A 24573-nucleotide genomic window follows, 5' to 3' on the forward strand; every position below is an offset into this window, starting at 1 on the left:
TTGGATGATCTAGGCAACTCCGTCTGCCTAGATAACGTCTGGTGCGTGCGCGAGGGCCGATAGGTGCTTACCTCAGTATATGACCTCTCAGTTTTCGTTCTCTCAGACCTGGAGTAACGAGTCTTGGGAGTTCTTGACTGAGTGTCGCCTGTTCTCACTACAACAAATTTGGGATTTAAAGACGAAACAAATTTGTCCCAAAATGTATATATTTCGTCACCCAAACTAATTACGACGAACATTTTTCGTCACCCATTTTGTCTCCAAAGGGTCGTCGCTAAAGGGTCTTAGAGACGAAAAAAAAATTCGTCATTGAAAATAATAAATTTGTGACGAATTTTTTTGTCTCCAATACACTTTGTTGGGAACATACTTGTAAGTAATTAGCGACAAATATTTTGTCATTAAAGAAGAAATTAGAGACAAAAGTATTTCGTCATAAATATAAGAAATAGAGACGAAATAATTTTGTCACGTTTAATAAAAACGAAGACGAAAATTTTTTGTCAAAGAAGCTACCAATAGAGACAAAAACAAATTCATCATTAAAAATGATAAATTTGTGACGAATTTTTTTGTCTCCAATACACTCTGTTGGGAACATACTTGCAAGTAATTAGCGACAAAATATTTTGTCATTAAACAAGAAATTAGAGACAAAAGTATTTTGTCATAAATATAAGAAATAGAGACGAAATAATTTTGTCACGTTTAATATAAACGAAGACAAAAAAAATTTGTCAAAGAAGCTACCAATAGAGACAAAAACAAATTCATCATTAAAAATGATAAATTTGTGACGAATTTTTTTTGTCTCCAATACACTCTGTTGGGAACATACTTATAAGTAATTAGCGACAAAATATTTTTTCATTAAAGGAGAAATTAGAGACAAAAGTATTTTGTCATAAATATAAGAAATGGAGACAAAATAATTTTGTCACGTTTAATATAAATGAAGACGAAAATTTTTTGTCAAAGAAGCTACCAATAGAGATAAAAACAAATTCATCATTAAAAATGATGAAATAATGTCAAAAAAAATTCGTCACACATTGAGGGTAATAGTGACAAAATGTGACAATATTTTTTGTCATGACAAATTCATTTAGCGACGAAATAAAGAATTTATGACAAAATTAATCATCCACCTAAGCCAAACAAGAGACAAAAAAACCTTCTTTAGGAATGAAAAATTTTGTCAATAATTTCATAATATTTTTTTCCACATTATATACCTATTTTATCAAAATCTAAATTTTAGTTCAACAAATATGACCCTGTTCATGTTGAAACCTGTTGAATATAACAATTCCATCACAACTTAACCTAACCTGTTATCAACACATTTACGAATTAACAAAATGAAAATATACATTCATCATAATTTCATCCTGATATAATAAAATAGTGAAATATCCACAAAATATCCAAAAGTTATAACTTGTTCAATTCCACCAAAAATCCAACAATAACTAGTGTAACTGTATGTGTATCCTTATCAAACAAAAATGAACATTCAAACAAATTACATCATTGTTGCACGTCAAAAATGCCACCCCAATCCAATCTGCAAAAAAATAAATTAAAAGTTTTAGTAATAAATCAATTATACAAAAGATTAAAAACATTAGTAACTCATCAATTTACAATTAGATCAATTATACAATTTATCCCTGTAACATACTTTTTTTTAGATTATGAGAACAAAAAATTAATTTTAAGGCTAATTCACAAATGGTGCATCCCATTAATGTGCCGTAAGTTCATACAACTTATATTGGTCCCTCCTAAGGTGTTTCTATTGGTTCTTGTACAAATCTGTAATTGTGTGATAATTTAGCATTTCGACAGCCTTTTTTCAAGCTTTAAGTATAGAGAAAAATATATATTTTTTAGACTAATTCACAATTTATACATCATGTGCACCTGTACAAATTGGATGTCATATGCATGTTTCCATTACTTCCTAATTCTTCAAACATGTATTCTTTTATAAAATTTGTTATATTAAAGTTAATATACTTTACCAAGAAGTATGTCCACTTGTGGATGAGTTCCCTCCACTTCCAAAGTGTCCAGTGAATCCTTTGGTCCTCAAAAAGTTGACAACATCAGCCATTATCTCCCCTTGCTTCTTCTTACCCTCTTCAAGATCTTCTATTTTATTGTTCTGTATTTGTATTTGTTCCTTTTGTGTCTCTATTTGCATCTCAAGGCGCTTCACGTAATCATTTGTTTCAGCATATATGGTAGTGGCTCTCCTAATAGAGGATGAAGGTCTCATGCCAAGTCCTTTTACATAGCCAGACCTTGGCTTTAGGACTTTGATTGATAGCTCTTCTGCAGTCAAAGGGGTTGATCCCGACTGTGAGAGGTGATCAGCCTGTGTCTGTATCATATTTTCCTATCAAATATAAATAAAAAAAATTAAATAATTATTAGAAAATTAAATAAGATTACAACAAATAGTATTTTAAAATTTTGTTAATAAAAATTGTAATATATACTCACATAATTACACTGAGCTTGAGATGAGATCCACTCATGTGTTTTCTCATTATAGTGAGTTTCCTTGTACAACTCTGCTAGATCAGGTTGCATCTTCTTTTCTCGTGCCTAATTTGATAGACCAAATATTCAATAAATAAAGATAAGAATCTAATATAATTCTGAAAGTGCAAGGATACGTACCAGTTTTTCTACTCTAACAGGGATTAACCTAGAACCACACCTATGTTTTGTATACATCCTTTCTCTGTTCGCGATGTTGGCCTTTGATTGTTCCTATAAGGAAGAATGACCAATATAACAATGAAATGTATCATTAGTAAGACAAATATGTTGGCTTTTGATTGTTCCTGTAAGGAATAATGAACCAATATAACAATGAAATGTATCACTAGTAAAACAAATTTAATGGTTGATAATAAAGAAATTGCATTGTTCCTCTCTATCATTTTCCTATATATCATTTCAACTTAAAAGATATTTCAAATTATTCACTAGTTTCATTCAATTCTGTGAAAAATAGATTAGAGGACTTATTGAGATTTCATCATAAGATGGTTTTTCTGGGTGAAAAAAGAAAAACGAGTAATTTACACCGTTCACAAATAGAGGGTATATAAGCATGGGCAAGATAGATTGTGAAAAAATCCATTTACATTTCACAAGATATGGAACAATTACTGATACCAAACTCATAACCCTTTCTTTCTTCTGCAACTCTATCAAATCTAAAGTTCTGTCTCAATACCCTATATTAGTTACTTAGCTAGTTGCTTACCATTATCATGAAACTTCAGACCAAACCCAAGAACAACCAGAAAATTAATACAATCATAGAAATTGAAATCTTAGTTCTTTATTCTATGATGTGAAAAATGCACTTTAAGGAACCATAAATTAATCTCCTATTATGCGAGCCTTCCAATCCATGTTTAATAGTTTCCCTTTCTCATTTTTCCACTTATTTGGTTTTTATTATGTTCCACTTACATACCTAGAAGATAAAGGGAAAAGAATACATATGGAATTTCACAGCAAATTGATTGTGTTCTTTCTAGTTGTTTTAGAATCTCTCCCTATTCTAATCAAATTCTTTCTTCGCTAATATAATAAAAAAGATGAAAATGTTACCAGAAATTCTTTAGTGTTCCACTTTTTATCAATAAGATCTATCCACTTGGTAGGATCGACATTCTTTGGTGGGTGGTTTCTTGCGTACTCCTCCCCTTTAGCCTCCTTCAGCTCCATGAATTGTTTGTGCAGCCTATAGGTATGGTTACTCAATCTCCGACCAAATTTTGTGCTCATTGCCTTCTCTATATCAACAAGGTCTCCTTGTAAATCAAATTGATCCTGCAAAAAATAGATAAGTCATAGATAATTCTTATAAAAAATAAAATAATTACAATAAATAATTAAGATTTCTAACCTATTATAAAAATGAGTAAAATCTCCTATAAGTAGACAACGAACTTACATTCAAGCGTTGAAACATCGCCTCCTTAACGGAGGCATCAACATACTTCCACCTACGAACACTTGGATCTGGTAAACGAGTTCGCACTTCTACACCAATCTTTGAGGCTAGTTTTGAGGCATAGTTCCCTACCGGTGCACGAAATTCTGGAGGGATAGGCACACTAAGCTTTCCATCTCTATCAACAAGGCCTTGAACCTCTTTGCCTCGAGTCGGGCCACGAGCACGCTTAGCAGCTGATATTGTGAAGCCATAATATTGAAATAGTATGTGAACAAATTTAATTAAGATCTCAAATCAATGTAAAATAAAGAGTGTGTCTTACCAATAGTATTACCAGCAGTCACCTCAAGTTGAAGCTCCACATTGAGAGGTGGTGGCGGATTGCTAGTCACCTCAGGACGTGAAGAGGTATCCCCCTCTTCTAATGCGTGGGTCAATGCCTCATGATGAGATTGTGAACGAGCTCTCGATGGTATCTCTAACAGCTGAATAACATAATAAAATATGAATATATGTACAAACATATACATGTCTATGTGTGTATGAATTGAAAGTAACAAGAAAGAATATATTTCACAATGCATAAATGTATAGTACCTCATGCTCAAACGAATCATAGGATTCAGTGTCACTTCCATCTTCAGCCTCTGACGGTCGATAATTATCGTCATTTTCCTCAATTGGTATTTGTTTTTCCTTCCTCAATATCTTATGTTGAACCGTAGCCTTCAAACAAGTTGTTATATTCTTCACTCCTAGAGCATTCATTCTCTCACGGTTTTTATTAATATTCTTCATTCTTTGTTTCTCATAGTTCGTTACCTTCCTAGTTGCGGTACTTGGTTTGGTCAATTGCTTTTTTGTAGGGTCCATTTTGCCCAACTATAAAGCATAATTGAACATTTTTTTGGTGGATACGCATAATTGAACATTAGATGTAAAGAAAAAGATAATTATATATTTCTATACATAAAGCATAAAGCAACAACAATCTCAACAAGTGGATATGTCATATAGGCTCTAAATCATTGAAATATGGCTAGAGTGATATGGATGATTTTTGTTTTTACCATTTACTTATCATAGAACAAATTAATTACAAAGCCATCAGACACACAATATGACCAATCAATAATAAACCTACATAACAGTGGATGAACCCCACAACTGAACTTCAAATACATTAATTAAGAACAATGTTCATATAGAAAGTGCAAAATAACTACAAATCCTAGTCTACATCAAGATCCATATCGTAATCCACATCAGGTTCGTCACACTCTTCATTTTGTTTGTCAGCTCTATTCTCTATCATTGTTTCATCAGATGACCTAACCCTTGTAACAACTTCTGCTTCAACACCATCTCTATAACATTGAACATTAGGGCTGATGTCAATTGGAACAACATTGGTAATATTTTCTTGTTGGAACACATCGTTTTTTTCTGGTTCATGTAATGATTCTTCGTCACCTACCACTGGTACATCAAAGACACCCCTATGTTGCACTCGTTGAACGACTTGCCAAGGTTGTCCCCATTTGGTATCATTTAGGTAAAAGACTTGCTTAGCCTGGCTAGGCAAGATGAAAGGGTCGTGTTGATACCACCGACTTGTGACATCAATACTTATGCAATAATCATCGGTTCGCAATGTTCTACTTCGACCTGTGTTTCCTATGTTGTACCATTCACACTGGAACAATACAACTTTGTTATGACACATGTACTCCAATTCCCAAACATTGCACAAGTGACCATAAAATTCATGTGTCACTCCCTCATGATCCCCTTCCGTAAGCACACCACTATTCTGACTCTTACGACGATTGTCTACTTCTCTTGTACGAAACCATACGCCATTGATTATGCAACCTGAGTACTCTTTTACTAGCAAATTTGGGCCATTTGCTAATGACCATAAATCATTGGTTGCTTATGGTGACTTTTCTTCTCTCAATATATTTATCTACATTCACATATAACATACATTAAGATAGTAAAAATAAATTAATAAATGATCAAATCTTATACAAATTTTTAATCATGTCTTAAATTGAAAATGCCTTACCCGCTCTTTGAACCACTTGGGAAACTCTTGTTGTTGTATACGGGTTATGCCTTGGTCAGATGGAGTCCGTAATAGATTTTTGTGTATCCTACTCAAAAGAATGTGATTATTATGCACTGCTAACTACATTAACAAAGCTAAGAATACACATATTTAAATGAAAAACATACTCTAGATACTTCTCTATCTCGGGGCTATTGTTCAACAAGAACCAATGAGCCATATCACGATATTCTTGTGACATATCAGCATCCCTTGTGATTAGGCCAATAGGACGGGCAGTTTCTGTGAATACAGTTAACCCTTTGCGACGTTCGCCACAATCTTGATTTCGTTTGGGTCGATTATGCACTGTTTCGATCCCATCAACATACATTGAACAAAAAGTAATGCACTCTTTGACAATGTAAGCCTCTGCGATTGAACCTTCTGGTCGAGCTCAGTTTGTAACAAACTTTTTTAAAGCTCCGAGAAACCTTGAAAAGAGAATTAGTTAAGAGCAAGGTTACACATGCAACATATAATTACGAACCTTTCAATTTAACAATTACCTTTCAATCCGGTACATCCATCGATATTGCACTGGTCCTCCAAGAATAGCCTCACGCGGCAAGTGAACGGCCAAGTGAACCATCACATCAAAGAAGGCTGGAGGAAAGATCTTTTCAAGCTTGCATAATATGTGTACTATACGTTCCTCTAATTTCTCAAGTTCATTACGGCGCAGTGTCCTTGAGCACAAATCCTGGAAAAAGCTACCTAACTCAAATAGTGTTTTACTAATCTCTTTGTCTACGAAACCACGCATCCCAATTGGAAGAATCCGTTGTATGAGTACATGGCAGTCATGACTTTTCAAGCCTGTTAATTTACCATTTCTCGTATTCACTGATCTTGATATGTTTGCAGCATAGCCATCCGGATACTTCACTGATTTCAAGAATTCAAATAAACCCTCCCTCTCTTCAAGGGTCAATGAAAAGATTGCCCTAGGTTTGACATAAGTTCCATCAGGACGACGTGCTAACCACAACTCTTTCCTTATACCCATATCTTCCAAGTCCATCCGTGCTTTGTCGATGTCTTTGTTCTTTCCATCAATGCCTAACATAGTTCCAAAGGTATTTTCACTAAAATTCTTCTCGACGTGCATAACATCAATGTTGTGTCGAAGCTTCTGTTTCTTCCAGTATGGTAACTCATACAAGATGCTTACCTTTGTCCAATTTAGTGCCTGACGGAGTCTTTTCTTATTTCTTGGATGCTTCTCATATGTGACACCTGTCACTCTGTCCAATTGCTCTAATATCTTTTCCACTGGTAACTTTAAAGATCCCTTTCACTTCTCATGCTTACCATTGTAAGCCTTACTCTTTCGCCTTTCGGGGTGGTTTTGAGGCAAGTAGCATCGATGGTTAGTGTTTGCAGTCTTGCCTTTCAAGGATTTAAAATATGGTTCATCATTGCAAGTGTAGCAAGAATAATGACCCTTTGTTCTCCACCCAGATATGTCACCAAATGCGGGCCAATCGTGTATAGTCCACATCAAAGCTGCACGCATCTTGAAAGACTCACCAGTTATGGCATCGTAAGATAATGCACCATTTTTCCACAACTCATTCAACTCATCCACCAGAGGTCTCATGTAGACATCAATATCGATCCCTGGTTGTGATTCTCCAGGAATAAGTAGTGACATCATAAGAAAGGGATCTTTCATAACCAACCAAGGTGGCAAGTTATAAGGAATGAGTACTACAGGCCATAAACTATACGAGTTTCTCATGTTCCCGAAAGGATTGAATCCATCAACAGCCAACCCTAGCCTCACATTTCGAGGCTCCAGGGCAAACTGAGGATGTTGCACATCAAATTCCTTCCATTCATCACTATCGGCGGGATGTCTCAATACTCTGTCATCTATACGTTTCTCCTTGTGCCATCTCATGTCCTCAGCAGTCTTTCTTGACATGTATAATCTTTTCAACCTTGGTGTTAATGGGAAGTACCGCAACACCTTATGGGGAATCATCTTACCCCTGCCACGATTGATCTTGTGTCTGGATGCCTTACATTTTGGACATTTATCTAACCTTGCATTTTCCTTCCAAAAGAGTACACAATCATTTATACAAGCATCAATTAACTCATATGACAAGCCCAAATCACGATGTATTTTCTTAGCTTCATAAAATGACTTTGGAACCAAATTATCTTTTGGTAAAAGTTTTGTTAAAAACTCCAATAGTGTGTTAACCGACTTATTGCTCCAGTGGTTTGTTACCTTCATATTAAGCAGCTCGATGACAAACTTCAACAGAGTGTAGTTTGTGCAACCTAAGTACACCTCACGTTTGGCATCATTCAATAGTTTATCAAACGTTTGTAGTTCCTCATTCTGGGGTGCATCGTTGGGTTCTCCTCTTATTCAATCTTTCACTAAGGCATCAATACCACCTAAAACCTCATCTTCATCAATTGCCATTTCATGATGAGCCTCATTTGATACACGTGGTTCCCCGTGCTCATGCCAAATAGTGTACGTTTGCATAATCCCATATTGAAGCAAATGAATTTGCACATTTCGAAGATTTTGGGAATAATAGTTCACACAGTTCTAACATGGGCACGGAATTTTACCTTCCTGGTCAACAACTGCCATTGCAAATTTGATAAATGATGTCACCCCATCAATAAATGGCTGACTTATCCTTCCATCAGGTGTCTTACCCAATGCAATCCAACTCTTGTCCATGTCTGATCACAAATGAAAGATCAAGTTTTTTTATGCCATAAAACGCATCATGTGTACTATTAACCTATTCCATTTAGGAATGCACAATGTGTATCATAGAAAGAAAATCATATTACGTTGTCTATCTCCAATCTTTCCTTAGTTCTCCAAGTATATAACATATGTGTTGGACTTTTCAAAGAATTTTTTTATACTTGTTTTTAATGCATTAAAGTGTTATTATGAGGGTAAGACTTGAGAGAAATTAATAAATGCTAAGATTTTTTTTTTAAATCAAAAAATCAGAAAATTTAGATTGGGAGATTGGAGCTCCCACAAAGCTTGAGGCTAAAAACCCCCTTTTACTTAATATATAGTATAGATATAGATAGCATATCACCCGTGCTATGCACGGGTTGTATTTACAATTATCTATATATGTGAATTGTGATTTTTAAATGTCTTTTTTTTTTTTTAAATGTCTTCTTTTTTTTTTCATTTTTATATTATATTAAAGTTTAATATTTTGATAACAATAATATGTGCTGGACTTTCCAATAAATTAAATATCTTCTTTTTTTATATTATATTAAAGTTTAATATTTTGATAATAATCATATGTGTTGGACTTTCCAAGGAATTAAATATCTTCTTTTTTTGTATTATATTAAAGTTTAATATTTTGATAATAATCATATGTGTTGGACTTTTTAAGGAATTTTTTTTTATATTTGTTCTTAATGCATTAAAATATTATTATGGGGGATAATAATCATATGTGTTGGGACTTTTCAAGGAATTCATATGTGTTGGACTTTTCAAGGAATTTTTTTATGCTTGTTCTTAATGCATTAATGCGTTATTATGAGGGTAAAGCTTGAGGGTTGAGAGAAGTTAATAAATACTAAGGTTTTATTTTAAAAAAAATCAAAAAATCAGGAAATTTAGATAAGGATATTGGAGCTCCCACAAAACTTATGGGTTAGAGATAGATATAAATAAATAGATAGATATAGATATAGATATCTATATTAGTTTTAATTTTTTTTAATATACAAATTATTTGTTTTGGAAAAGGTACTGCAGTAATTATGAGAGAAATTAAAAAGTCTTGTGGGTTATAGATAGACATAGATAAAGATATTTATATTTGTTTTAAAATACAAATTATTTGTTTTAGAAAATGTACTGCAGTAATTATGAGAGAAGTCAAAAAGTCTTATGGGTTAAGAGAAGTTAATAAATGCTAAGATAAAAAAAAATTTAAAACAAAAAATTAGAAAATTAGGATTGCCATATTGAAGCTCCCACAGGCCTTGGGGGTTAAAAACCCCATTTTGCTTAATGTATAGTATAGTATAGATAGATAGATAGATAGATAGATAGATAGATATATCTTTTTATTTTTATTTTTGTGTGGTTTCTATTCGGGTATTTTTTTTTTTCAATTTATTTAAGATGGAGTTGTGGGTATCTTTTTTTTTTTTAATTTAATTTATCTGTGGTTTCCTTTTGTTTTTAATTATTATTATTTGGGTAAGTTCTGATGTGAGTTAGATATGTGATAGACATGTGAGTTTTATTAATTTAAAGTTTATTTAGATAAACTTTAAAGATTTTTTTTTTTTAGTTTTGTAGTTTTTTTTTTGTTATGTTATAATATAGTATATAAAATATAGGTAGATATATACAACTTTAATAAAAAATATTATCTGATTTTTTGGGGAAGAGAAAATGAATGTAAGTTTTAATATTTTTTTTTGAAAATTTGTGAGAGAGATTAGGAGGGAGAGATTATGAAATATTTTTGTTATTAAATAAATAAATCAGTCAATAGTTTTTTTTAATCTATTTTGTAAATTAAAAATCAATAATTTTGGAAAATTGATTAATTTGTCTCATTAAGTGATTTAAAATTTTGATAGATATACATAAAAAAAAATACATAATTATATTATTAAATCATAATTCAAATTTAGATGTTATATCTTTTTGAGATCTATAGCTAAATTCTTATATATATTTTTTTATTTTATTTTACATGTACTTTATTAATTTTTCAAATAATAATGCTAAAGAAGCTTAAAATATTATGGGTAAATTACAAATATATCCCTTGAGATTTGATTAAAATACAAATCATTTTCTGTAGTTTTGAAAATTCCATTTCATCTCCTAAGATTTCTAATTTCATAACAAATCATCCATTTTATTAATAAATCATCAAGTCAATTAATAGTTTTTAATCATGTTAAAAATATGTTTCAATTAATAAATTAGGTAATTTTATTATTATGTAGGAGAGCAATTATAAATTTTATTTTTTTAATTAATTTTGTTAAATAAAAAATTCTAATAAAGGAGTATTTGTAGTTTTTTAAATTATAAAAAATAATCTGTATTTTAAACAAATTTTAAAAGTGTATTTATGATTTATCCAAATATTATACTGACATGATAGGGGGGATTGGGTTTGAATTGGTTGATTCTAGTCTTTGTTTGGAAAGACGGGTGGATTAAAAGAGTTTACTAAAAGATAAAATAAGTTAAAATAATTAATAAGACAAAATATCACATGTAATTCATAATTATTTTATTTTTTTCTCATAATCATCAAATCAACTATAAAAAAAAACCAATCAGTTTCTTAAAACAACTATTTTAGTCAGGCTAAAATAATTAAAAAGTTAAAAAAATCAACTAAAATAGTCAATTTTTCAAACAAGACCTCAATAATAAACAATTGACATTAGATGCAAATTTAAGAGTGATATTTTATGGTTCTTAAATATTTTCTAATTCTAGTTTTTACATTCATTATTCCCATTTATTAGTTATTTACCAAGTAACAACTCCACCCATGAATAGCTGAGTAGCAAAAAGTTCGTTTTGAAATAAATTGTAAGTTTAAACATTCAAAGAATAGAGTATGCCTTTAAATTGTAAAATTTCAATCAAACTCAATTTGATAGAAGTCAGATTCAAAGAACAGAGTTTTCGTTTTGAGCATTATAAAACTTACAGGCATTTCAAGTTAACTTATTTCTCCCTCTCCCCCCCCCCCCCCTCCCCCCTTACAGGCATTTCATGTAAAATTAATCATATGTATATATATATATATATGTATATATATAAAAACAAAACAAACCGCTGGCTTCTCCAGCGAAAAGAAAAACAAAAACAGAGCATCAGACTTATATTAATATCTTGAAATTTTCATTACACATCTTCAATGTGTTTCTATAAATATATAAATTATCATTGCATCATTGCAGAGGGTTCACAAAAGTTCACAAAAGCAAAAGTTCAGGTGGTGAACAAGCAGAGGGTTCATCCCTCACTACACTAACACCACACATATCATCAATGATCAAAGGTGTGACTTCAGGCGGTGAACAAGCAGAATGGTGAACAATGAATATACAAACTCTACAAGCAGAATGAAATAGATATCAAGCAGAATGAAAAAACAAAATTGCAGATTCATTGTACATGTTGATAAACCAAAAAACTCTACAATGAACAATGAACAAGCAGAATGAAAGGGTACCGTGAGAGCCTCTTCTAGTCAAATTGTGGAAGAAAGAGCTGGTCCCTCAGCCGTGGGTTGCAACAGTAAGAACACCAGAGGAAGAGCAGAGGAAGTTTGATGGTCTTGAAGATCACAGCCTTTCAACTTGATGGTCTTGACACAGCCTTTCAACTTCTCAGCCGATCCCTCACAATTGTTTTTTGAGGAATTTTTTTTTGGTCTACAATGGGCCCAACTTCTCAGCCTTTCATCTTCTCAGCTTTCAATTTTATTTGGTTTCATTTTTTGAAAATGATTTGGAGTTATTTGTGTTTTTTTAGATACACTTAATTTAAATATACTTAATTATCTTTTTTTGAGTTACATCAGATATCTATTTTTTTATACATATTTTTGTAAAAAGTAAAAAAGTATAGTTCTTTAGCACTTCCGAAACTACCAGTAAGTTGATATTAAAAAAATTTACTTTTTATAATGGCATAAATAATTTATATATGATTTTTTTGAAATTATTTTTAATTTAATAAAATATTAAATAGAATAAAAACAAATTTCTTACAAAATAAAAGTATTTGAATAAAAAAAGGTAAGAAATTTAAAATTTAAATATGGTATTTTCATTTAATCTGAAAATAATTCTAGATGAACAATAAATTATCACCTATAATCCTTTTTTTTTTTAAATAAAAAAGTTTAACAAACTAAAAAAATCAACGTTTCTTTCTAATTTATTTTAGCAAAACTAACTTTTTAACAATTTGAGCTAAAGATATTCTTATTCTTTATTTTAATTTCTTTAATTGACAATTGAAATAAAAAAAAAAAAAACAAAATCCACCATGTTTGGTAAGTACTAAAAAAGTTATGTTTTGTTCTTTTGTGAAAAAAAAAAATTATATTAAAAAATATTATTATTCAAGTCCTTATAGTTTAGAAGGACATAATTTTTTTATATAAAATTTAAAACCAAAAAAAAGAAAAAAATTTAATAGCGATTAATAATTTGAAAACGTGTATTTAAAATAACTTATATTTAGACCAATAATATTATGATACATTATTATGACACATGTGAATATTGATCTCATTCTAATTGTAGTAATATATTTTGAAGAAGAATTTAAATTTAAAATTTTATTTTATAATTTAATAAAGGATGCAAAATTTTATCACAGTTAAATTTTTTATGCAAATTATGAAAACAAAAAAGATTGAAATTTAAAATTTAAGTCTCACAATTTTATCACAATTTATTTATTATTTTTTAATTTATCACAAATTTATTCATGTAACTTTAAACCTCCCTTACTAGAATTGCAAACTTAGGTGAGCTCAACCCAAGTAACTTGAGTCGAGCTTAAAATTTTTTAAAGATTGAATAACATAGTTTTTAATTAAGTGAGAACCTATACAGAAATTCAAAAATTCAAATTAAATTTGAGTGGATTTGGGCAGAACCACCAAATAACTTGAGCAACCAAAACAAAATTATATATATAAATATATGAATTATTTGCTAATTTATTTTTTAAAATAATAAATTAGATTAATTAAAAATTTAATATTAACGAATAAAAGAAAAAGCAATATACTTGAGATTTCCAATAGAATTTTTATTGAAAATATACCTTTTAGAAAGGGATCATCGAATAAAAAGTTGTTTGGGAAGTGTCATATTAGCTCACTTTTTTTTTATAATCTTTTTATCTTTTTTTGGTCACATCACATCTCTACTTTTCTACGCAGTATTTCGTAAAAAGTAAAAAAAAAATATACTTAATTATCTTTTTGGGTCACATTATATCTCTACTTTTCTATACATATTTTCATAAAAAGTAAAAAAGTATGCTTATTTGACACTTCCCAAACTACCACTAAGTTGATGTTAAAAAAATCTACTTTTTATAATGGCATACATAATGTAAATATGATTTTTTAGAAATTCTTTTTAATTTAAAATTATAACAAAATATTAAATAGAATAAAAACAAATTTCTTACAAAATAAAAGTATTTGAATAAAAAAAAGGTAAGGAGGAAATTTAATAATTTGAACACATGTATTTAACACAAATTATGTTTAGACCAATAATATTATGACACATGTAAATATTGAACTCATTCTAATCGTAGTAATATAATTTGAAGAAGAATTCACATTTGAAATTTTATTTTATAATTTAATAAAGGATTCAAAATTTAAGGAATGAATATTGGTCTCATTCCAATTATAGTAACATAATTTAAGTAAAAATCCAAATTTGAAATTTTATTTTCAGAATATAAAATTAATTTATAAACCAATCATATTGTAACACGTATTAACAAAAACTTAAACAAAATGAAAAAAAATGAAAAAAAAGAATTACAACTTTCAACCTTAATGAAAATGACAATATTTTGAAATTATAATAGTGTATAGATAAATCATGGAATCTATACTATATATTAAGCAAAAGGGGATTTTTAACCCCAAGGCCTGTGGGAGCTCCAATCTCCTAATCCTAATTTTCTAATTTTTTGATTAAAAAAAAAAATCTCAGTATTTATTGACTTCTCCCAGTCCAACCTCAGCATTTATTGACTTTTCCTAACCCATAATCCCTTGTGACTTCTCTCATAATTATTGCAACACCCTTTTCAATTGCTTCCATACACTATGGTTACACACAAAAATAAAAAAAAGATATATAGATCTCAAAAAGATATAATATCTAAATTTGAATTATGATTTAATAATATAATTATTTATTTTTTTTTATGTATATCTATCAAAATTTTAAATCACTTATGAGATAAGTCAAAAAGTCTTGTGGGTTGAGAGAAATTAATAAATACTGAGGTTATTTTTTTAAAAAAAAAAAATTAGAAAATTAGGATTGGCATATTGGAGCTCCCACAGGCCTTGGAGGTTAGAAACCCCCTTTTGTTTAATATATAGTATAGATATATATAGATTTAATAAAAATTTATATTTGTTTTAGATATTTTTTTTAATATACAAATTATTTTTTAATTTTTTTATAAAAATAATTTAACAATCCCATCACTAGCCATAATGTATAGGAGAAGTTGAAAAAGGGTGTAGGAGTAGGTATGAGAGAAGTCAAAAAGTGGCTTGGGAGAAGTCAATAAATGCTGAGCTCTTTTTTTTTTTTAAATCAAAATTTTAAAAAATTAAGATTGGGATATTGGAGCTCCCACAAGGCTTGTAAGTTAAAAACTCCATTTTTCTTATATAATACTAGCCCATCACCCGTGCTATGCACGAGATAATTATAGATATTTATATTTGTTTTAGATTTTTTTTAATATATAAATTATGTTTTTTAATATTTTTTATAAAAATAATTTAACAATTTGATCACTAACCATAATATACATGAGAAGTTGAAAAGGGTACTGCAGTAACTATACACGAATTGTATCTATAATTATTTGTATGAGGGGATTTTAAATGCTGATCAGGAACTTTAATAAAAAATATTATCTGATTTTTTGGAGAAGAGAAAATGAGTGCAAGTTTTAATATTTTTTTTTGAAAATTTGGGAGAGAGATTAGGAGGGAGAGATTATGAAATATTTTGGTTATTAAATAAATAAATCAGTCAATAGTTTTTTTAATTTATTTTTTAAATTAAAAATAAATAAATTAGTCAATAGTTTTTTTTAATCTATTTTGTAAATTAAAAATCAATAATTTTGAAAAATTGATTAATTTGTCCCATTAAGTGATTTAAAATTTTGATAGATATACATAAAAAAAAAAAAATACTTATTCTTAATGCATTAAAGTGTTATTATAAGGGTAAGGCTTGGGAGTTGTGAGAAATTAATAGATGCTAAGGTTTATTTTTTTAAATAAAAAAATCAAGAAATTTAGATTGGGATATTAGAACTCCCACAAAACTTGTGGGTTAGAGATAGATATAAATAAAAAGATAGATATAGATATAGATATAGATATTTATATTTGTTTTAAATTTTTTTTAATATACATATTATTTGTTTTGGAAAAGGTACTGCAGTAATTATGAGAGAAGTCAGAAAGTCTTATGGGTTGAGAAAAGTTAATAAATGCTGAGGTTAAATTTTTTTTTCAAAAAACAAAAAATTATAAAATTAGGATTGGCATATTGGAGCTTCCACAAGCCTTGGGCCTTGGGGGTTAAAAACCCCTTTTTGCTTAATATATAGTATAGATATAGATGGATAGATAGATAGATATAGATATAGATAATATAATATAGATAGATAGATAGATGTGTTGAAATTTTCAAGGAATTTTGTTTATGCTAGTTTTTAATGCATTAAAGTTTAATTATGAGGGGGTTTTGACCAAATCTCCCAAAAGGCATGGGAATTGGGAGAAATTAATAAATGCTGAGGTTTTTTTTTTTAAATCAAAAAATTAGAAAATTAGGATTGGGATATTGGAGCTCTCACAAGCCTTGGGGGTTAAAACCCCCTTTTACTTAATATATAGTATAGACTAGCCCATCACCCGTGCTATACACGAGATAATTATAGATATTTATATTTGTTTTAGATTTTTTTTAATATATAAATTATGTTTTTTAATATTTTTTATAAAAAATAATTTAACAATTTGATCACTAACCAAAATATACGTGAGAAGTTGAAAAGGGTACTGCAGTAATTATATACGAATTGTATCTATAATTATTTGTATGAAGAGATTTTAAATGCTGATCAGGAGATTTTGACCAAATCAATAAATGCAGGCATGTGGAAAGACATGTGGATTGAAAAAAGTTAATAAATGCTGATCAGGAAATTTTGACCAAATCAATAAATGCTGAGTTTTTTTTTAAATAAAAAATAAAAAATTTAGAAAATTCATATTGGAATATTGAAACTCCCACAGGCCTTGGGGGTTAAAAACCCCCTTTTGCTTAACACGGAATAATTATAAATATTTATATTTGTATTAGATTTTTTTAATATATAAATTATGTTTTTTAAGATTTTTTATAAAAATAATTTAACAATCCTATCACTAAGCATAGTGTATGAGAGAAGTTAAAAAGGGTACTGCAGTAACTATCCACGGATTGTATCTATAATTATTTGTATCAGTGGATTTCAAATGCTGATCAGGGGATTGTATCAATAAATGTAGGCATGTGAAAAAACATATGGATTGAAAAAAGTTAATAAATGTTGATCATGGGATTTTGACCAAATCAATAAATGTTGAGTTTTTCTTTTTTTAATAAAAAATATAAAAAATTCAGACTCGGATATTGAAACTCCCACGGGCTTTGGGGGTTAAAAACCCCTTTTTGCTTAATATATAACTAGCCTATCACCCGTGCTATGCACGGGATAATTTTAGATATTTGTATTTGTTTTAGATTTTTTTAATATATAAATTATATTTTTTAAGACTTTTTATAAAAATAATTTAACAATCTTATCACTAACTATAGTGTATGGGAGAAGTTGGAAAGGGTACTGCAGTAATTATACACGGATTGTATCTATAATTATTTGTATGAGGTGATTTTAAATGCTGATCATGAGTTTTTGACAAAATCAATAAATGCAAGCATGTGGAAAGACATGTGGATTGAAAAAAGTTAATAAATGCTGATCAGAGAATTTTGACAAAATTAATAAATGCCGAGTTTTTTTTTTAAATAAAAAATTTTAAAAATTTATATTGGGATATTGAAACTCCCACAGACCTTGGGGTTTAAAAACCCTCTTTTGCTTAATATATAGTGCTAACATATCACCTATTCTATGCACGGATTGTGTTTACAATTATCTATATATGTGAATTGCGATTTTTAAATGTCTTTTTTTTTAAATGCCTTCTTTTTTTCCTTTTTTATATTATATTAAAGTTTAATATTTTAATAATAATCATATGTGTTAGACTTTTCAAGGAATTAAATATCTTTTTTTTATTATATTATATTAAAGTTTAATGTTTTGATAATAATCATATGTATTGGACTTTTCAAGAATTTTTTTTATACTTGTTCTTAATGCATTAAAGTGTTATTATAAGAGATAATAATCATATGTGTTGAGACTTTTCAAGAAATTCATATGTGTTGGATTTCAAAGAATTTTTTTTATGTTTGTTTTTAATACATTAAAGTGTTATTATGATGGTAGGACTTGGGAGTTTGGAGAAGTTAATAAATACTAAGGTTTTTTTTTTTTTTTAAAATCAAAAAATCCGAAAAATTAGATTGGGAGATTGGAGCTTCCACAAGGCTTGGGGTTAAAAACCCACTTTTGTTTAATATATAGTATAGATAGCCTATCACCCGTGCTATGCAAGGGATAATTATAGATATTTATATTTGTTTTAAATTTTTTAATATATAAATTATGTTTTTTAAGATTTTTTATAAAAATAATTTAACAATCTTATCACTAACCATAGTGTACAGAAGAAATTAAAAAGGTTACTGCAGTAACTATGTACGAGCTGTGTCTATAATTATTTGTATGAGGGGATTTTAAATGCTAATCAGGGATTTTAACCAAATCAATAAATGCACGCATGTGGATTGGAAAAAGTTAATAAATGCTGATCAGGAGTTTTTGACCAACTCAATAAATGCTGAGTTTTTTTTTTTAATAAAAAATTTAGAAAATTAAGATTGAAAAATTGGAGCTCCCATAAGACTTGGGGTCTAGAAATCCCCTTTTTCTTAATATATTTACAATTATCTATACATGTGAATTGCGATTTTTAAATGTCTTTTTTTTATTTTTTTTTTAAATGTCTTCTTTTTTTCCTTTTTTATATTATATTAAAGTTTAATATTTTGATAATAATCATGTGTTGGATTTTTTAAGGAATTAAATGTCTTCTTTTTTTTATTATATTATATTAAAGTTTAATATTTTGATAATAATCATATGTGTTGGATTTTTCAATAAATTTTTTTATGCTTGTTCTTAATGCATTAAAGTGTTACTATCAGAGATAATAATCATGTGTTGGGACTTTTCAAGGAATTCATCTGTGTTGGATTTTAAAGATTTTTTTTTATACTTGTTCTTAATGCATTAAAGTGTTATTATGAGGGTAAGACTTGGGGGTTGGGAGAAGTTAATAAATGCTAAGTTTTTTTTTTTTTAAATAAAAAAAATCAAGAAATTTAGATTGGGAGATTGGAGCTTCCACAAGGCTTGGGGTTAAAAACCCCCTTTTGCTTAATGTATAGTACTAGCCTATCACCCGTGCTATGCACGGGATAATTATAAATATTTATATTTTTTTAAAATTTTTTTTAATATATAAATTATGTTTTTTTAAGATTTTTTATAAAAATAATTTAACAATCTTATCACTAACCATGGTGTATATGAGAAATTAAAAAGGCTACTGCAGTAACTGTGCACAGGTTGTATCTATAATTACTTGTATGGGGAGATTTTAAATGCTGATTAGGGATTTTGACTAAATCAATAAATGTAGGTGTGTGGAAAGACATGTGGATTGAAAAAAAGTTAATAAATGTTGATCAAGAGATTTTGACTAAATCAATAAATGCTGAGTTTTTTTTTTTAATAAAGAATTTAGAAAATTAAGGTTGGGAGATTGGAGCTCTATGTGAATTGTGATTTTTAATTTTTTTTTTAGATGTCTTCTTTTTTTTCTTTTTTTTTTTATATTATATTAAAGTTTAATATTTTGATGATAATCATATGTGTTGGACTTTTCAAGGAATTAAATGTCTTTTTTTATTTATTATATTATATTAAAGTATAATATTTTGATAATAATCATATGTGTTGGACTTTTCAAGAATTTTTTTTTATACTTGTTCTTAATGCATTAAAGTTTTATTATGAGAGATAATAATCATATGTGTTGGGACTTTTTAAGGAATTCATGTGTTGGATTTCAAAAAAAAAAAATTATGCTTATTCTAAATGCATTAAAGTGTTATTATGAGGATAAGATTTGGGAGTTGGAAGAGATTAATAAATGCTAAGATTTTTTTTTTTTTTTGAGTAAAAAAATCAGAAAATTTAGATTGAGAGATTGAAACTCCCACAAGGTTTGGGATTAAAAACCTCATTTTGCTTAATATATGGTATAGATGTTTTTTTTTTTTTTTAAATGTCTTCTTTTTTTCCCTTTTTATATTATATTAAAGTTTAATATTTTGATAATAATCATGTGTGTTTGACTTTTCAAGGAATTAAATATCTTTTTTTATTATTATATTATTTTAAAGTATAATATTTTGATAATAGTCATATGTGTTGGAGTTTTCAAGAATTTTTTTTATGCTTGTTTTTAATGCATTAAAGTGTTATTATAAGAGATAATAATCATATGTGTTCGGACTTTTTATGGGAATTCATGTGTTGGATTTCAAAAAAAAAAAATTAATGCTTGTTCTAAATGCATTAAAGTGTTATTATGAGGATAAGACTTGGGAGTTAAAAGAGATTAATAAATGCTAAGATTTTTTAATTTTTTTAAAATCAAAAAATCAAGAAATTTAGATTGAGAGATTGGAGCTTCCACAAGACTTGGGGTTAAAAATCCCCTTTTGCTTAATATATAGTATAGATAGATATAGATATAGATAGATAGATAGATATAGATATAGATAATATAATATACATAGATAGATGTATTGAAATTTTCAAGGAATTTTATTTATGCTAGTTTTTAATGCATTAAAGTTTAATTATGAGGGGGTTTTGACCAAATCTCCAAAAGGCATAGGGATTGGGAGAAATTAATAAATGCTGAGTTTTTTTTTTTTTTAAATCAAAAAATTAGAAAATTAGGATTGGGATATTGGAGCTCTCACAAGCCTTGGGGGTTAAAACCCCCTTTTGCTTAATATATAGTATAGACTAGCATATCACACGTGCTATGCACGGATTGTGTTTACAATTATCTATATATGTGAATTGCGATTTTTAAATGTCTTCTTTTTTTTTAAATGTCTTCTTTTTTTTCCTTTTTTATATTATATTAAAGTTTAATATTTTGATAATAATCATATGTGTTAGACTTTTCAAGGAATTAAATGTCTTTTTTTTATTATTATATTATATTAAAGTTTAATATTTTGATAATAATCATATGTGTTGGACTTTTCAAGAAATTTTTTTTATGCTTGTTCTTAATGCATTAAAGTGCTATTATGAGGGATAATAATCATATGTGTTGAGACTTTTCAAGAAATTCATGTGTTGGATTTCAAAGAATTTTTTATGTTTGTTCTTAATGCATTAAAGAGTTATTATGAGGGTAAGACTTGGGGGTTTAAAGAAGTTAATAAATGCTAAGGTTTTTTTTTTTAAATAAAAAAAATCAAGAAATTTAGATTGGGAGATTGGAGCTCCCACATGGCTTGGGGTTAAAAACCTCCTTTTGCTTAATATATAGGATAGATAGATAGATAGATAGATATAGATAGATTATAGCGACCCCGGTCTTTTCTCTTTAAATTATTGTATCCGGACTTAGGTTCCGTGGATCCTGTCATTACTTATTGGTTGTTGTTGTCCTTTAATCTCTTTGTATTTGAAGTATAGGTTGTGTTGGACGGGTCTGTTACAGGTTGGTTGATTTTAGATGCCAATAGGTGATGCCCAGATTTTGGCCTTCACGCTCGAGCGGAAGTTTTAACGCTCGAGCGGTCCCATCGTTGTTGCTTCTCCGCTCGAGCGGGAATTTTGACGCTCGAGCGTGATTTTCCATCTCCCAGTATTTTGCTCTGCAGTTCTTCCGCTCGAGCAGTAGTTTTTACGCTCGAGCGTGATCCCTTGTTTTTGCTCCTCCGCTCGAGCGGGGAGTTTGACGCTCGAGCGGGTGCCAGCGCCTGCAAAACTTCTGGAAGGATGCAATCGACGCTCGAGCGGCTTTCTTCACGCTCGAGCATGATTTTGTGTCTTACGCTCGAGCGGGGATTTCTACGCTCGAGCGTAGAGTCGATTATATCAGTCCGTGATTTCACTTTTTGGATCACTTTTTGACCTACTTTTCCTTCATAACTTTTTAAAAACCGCCCCTGGAGTATTTTTATCTCTCTCTCTCTCCCTCTACACACCTTCTCTCTTTCGATTGATCTACTTAGAGTGAGTTTCTACCTTAGATCCTTTATTAAAAAGTTAGAGTGAGTTGAGGGCTTCGTTTTAATCTGAGAAACTTGGGATTTGGAGCATATTGGTCTTTGGTCTTCATCTCCATCTTCTCCATACGGATTATTTTCTTCGAGGTAGGGATTTTCCTACTCCATTTTATATGCTTTGTCTAAGTTTGGTATTTTGATAGGTTGGGGACACTTTGAAAATTTTGGGAAAAAGAAACCTAGTTGAATTGCTAAATTGATTTGAGTAATTAACTTAAGGAAATTGGGGAATTTGGTTAAATCCATGAAATTGGGGAATTTATTGATTAAATGGTGTAGTTTGATAATATAAATCACTCGCCTATTGAATTGTTGGTATATTTACTTTTCGAGTCTAGAAATAACTATTTTGGGCTATCGGTGGAGGATAGTCGTGCTTGTTGTAGACATTGCATGCGGATTAGGGAAAATTGAAACTAATCGATTTGTTAAGTCATAAATTTAGACTATTGAATTAATACAGAAATTACATGTATTGATTGAGCATTTCATATGCATATTGTTTGGGAGGAGATAGGGGATGTACTCCACGGTTTAGGGGAAGATAGGGGATGGACCTCTAAACCGGATTTTTGTTTGGGAGGAGATAGGGGATGGACTCCATTAGCACCATTTTTATGAGTGCTTATTATATTGAAGTGTTTTTACATGATTATTGATACAGCACTAAAATGTGTATCAAATGGGAAGTATGAAGTGTTTTGATATGAGCATGAGTCTCATTTGTTTTGTTGATATTGGAAGTAGTGTGAATATGATATATAATTCACTGTTGTAAGTTTGGCCAGGTTCTGAGCCATGTTGTTAATAATGGGAAGTGAAATGTGTCTTAGACATTAGTGTCATAAGACTGTTTAATGATAAAATTGATTATCTTGGTTAACCATTTATTGAATGCTATAGCTTTATTCAATGCTTATATTTGGTTTAGTATTTTTTCTATTGGGCTGTGGCTCACCCTTTATGGGAACATCATTTTCAGGTTCAGGTGATAAGCTACCTCCACGGACTTAGCCTGGAAGGATTTGATGTTTGGGATTTTGAAGACTTGTCTTTAGTTATATGTTTTATTTTGTTATTTTTGGGATTTCATGTAAACATTCAAGCCTAGGGCTTAACTTGTAAATGAGTTAATACTCATCCTTTTTGTGTCCAAGTGTTAGCTTGGAAAGATGTAAGCCCTTAGGGCATTTATTTTGATGTTGCAGGATGTTACATGTGATGTCTTTCAATAAGAATACTCTGATGAATAACTCAAATGATTCATTTTCTTTTATAAATGCATGTTAATGTTATGGTTATTATGGGTTTATTTTGAGGGCGTGACAACTTGGTATCAGAGCGTACCGGGTTCGAATACTTTGGGTACGTGGGAAGTGATTAGTATCACAATGGGTTCGTCTCGCTTGATAGAGACTTAGATGTACTGTTATGTGCTTATATGATAGCATGTTTATGTGATTATGTGGGTATGGAACGTAGTTTCTAGGATGTTAATTGGACCCTTGAGTTTCTAGTAGTCTTGTTGGAAAGGCACTTGATCAATGCTGTTTCCAACCGGAACTATAGTAACGCTTCGGGACTATTACTATCCAGGAATGAAATTCGTAGGTGCTTATGTGATTATGTGCTTACGTGGAATGAATTATTTTGTCCAATGCATTAGGACGCGAGTGTTTAGTTTCGGCACATTTATTAATGTGCTAACGTCTTTGTTTGTTTCCTTTATTAGGATGTCAGGACGAGGACGAGGACGCGGTAGGCGTGGTAGGCCGGGTAGGCAGGAGGTACCGGTGCCAGAAGAGATTCCGGCAGTTCATGAGGGAATTGGTCAGGCCAATGTAGCCGAGCCAGTAGGCCAGCAGGCTATGGGCGCTTTAGCCCGAGAGATAGCAGGGGCATTCAGGGAGTCAGTAGGCATTCTTAGGGCTGAGAATCAAGCCCAGGTTGTTGTTGCGGATGCAGGACCTTCCTTTCTGAAGAGGGAGTTCTTCCGGTCTAATCCGGATGAATTTGTGGGTGATCCTAAAGAGCCGCTTAAGGCAGATGAATGGCTCGAACAGACAACGAAGACGTTTGAGATGCTTGGCATCGA

The 24573-nt window shown here is 29.9% G+C and overlaps 1 protein-coding gene across 1 annotated transcript; it reads right to left on the reverse strand.

The window, feature by feature from the left end:
• Window positions 1–1383: 1383 nt before the first annotated feature.
• On the reverse strand, window positions 1384–8809 carry LOC145790180 (uncharacterized). Its single transcript, XM_082867995.1, has 8 exons — window positions 8347–8809; window positions 4314–4476; window positions 3989–4224; window positions 3643–3864; window positions 2695–2787; window positions 2515–2619; window positions 2031–2407; window positions 1384–1570 (listed from the first exon to the last, which is right to left on the reverse strand). Coding segments are annotated over exons 1-8 (1203 nt in total). The 5' UTR covers window positions 8353–8809; the 3' UTR covers window positions 1384–1569.
• Window positions 8810–24573: the final 15764 nt, after the last annotated feature.

This window comes from Camellia sinensis, chromosome 5, assembly GCF_055761805.1.
Source record: "Camellia sinensis isolate YWXY chromosome 5, ASM5576180v1, whole genome shotgun sequence".
Taxonomy (NCBI): domain Eukaryota; kingdom Viridiplantae; phylum Streptophyta; class Magnoliopsida; order Ericales; family Theaceae; genus Camellia; species Camellia sinensis.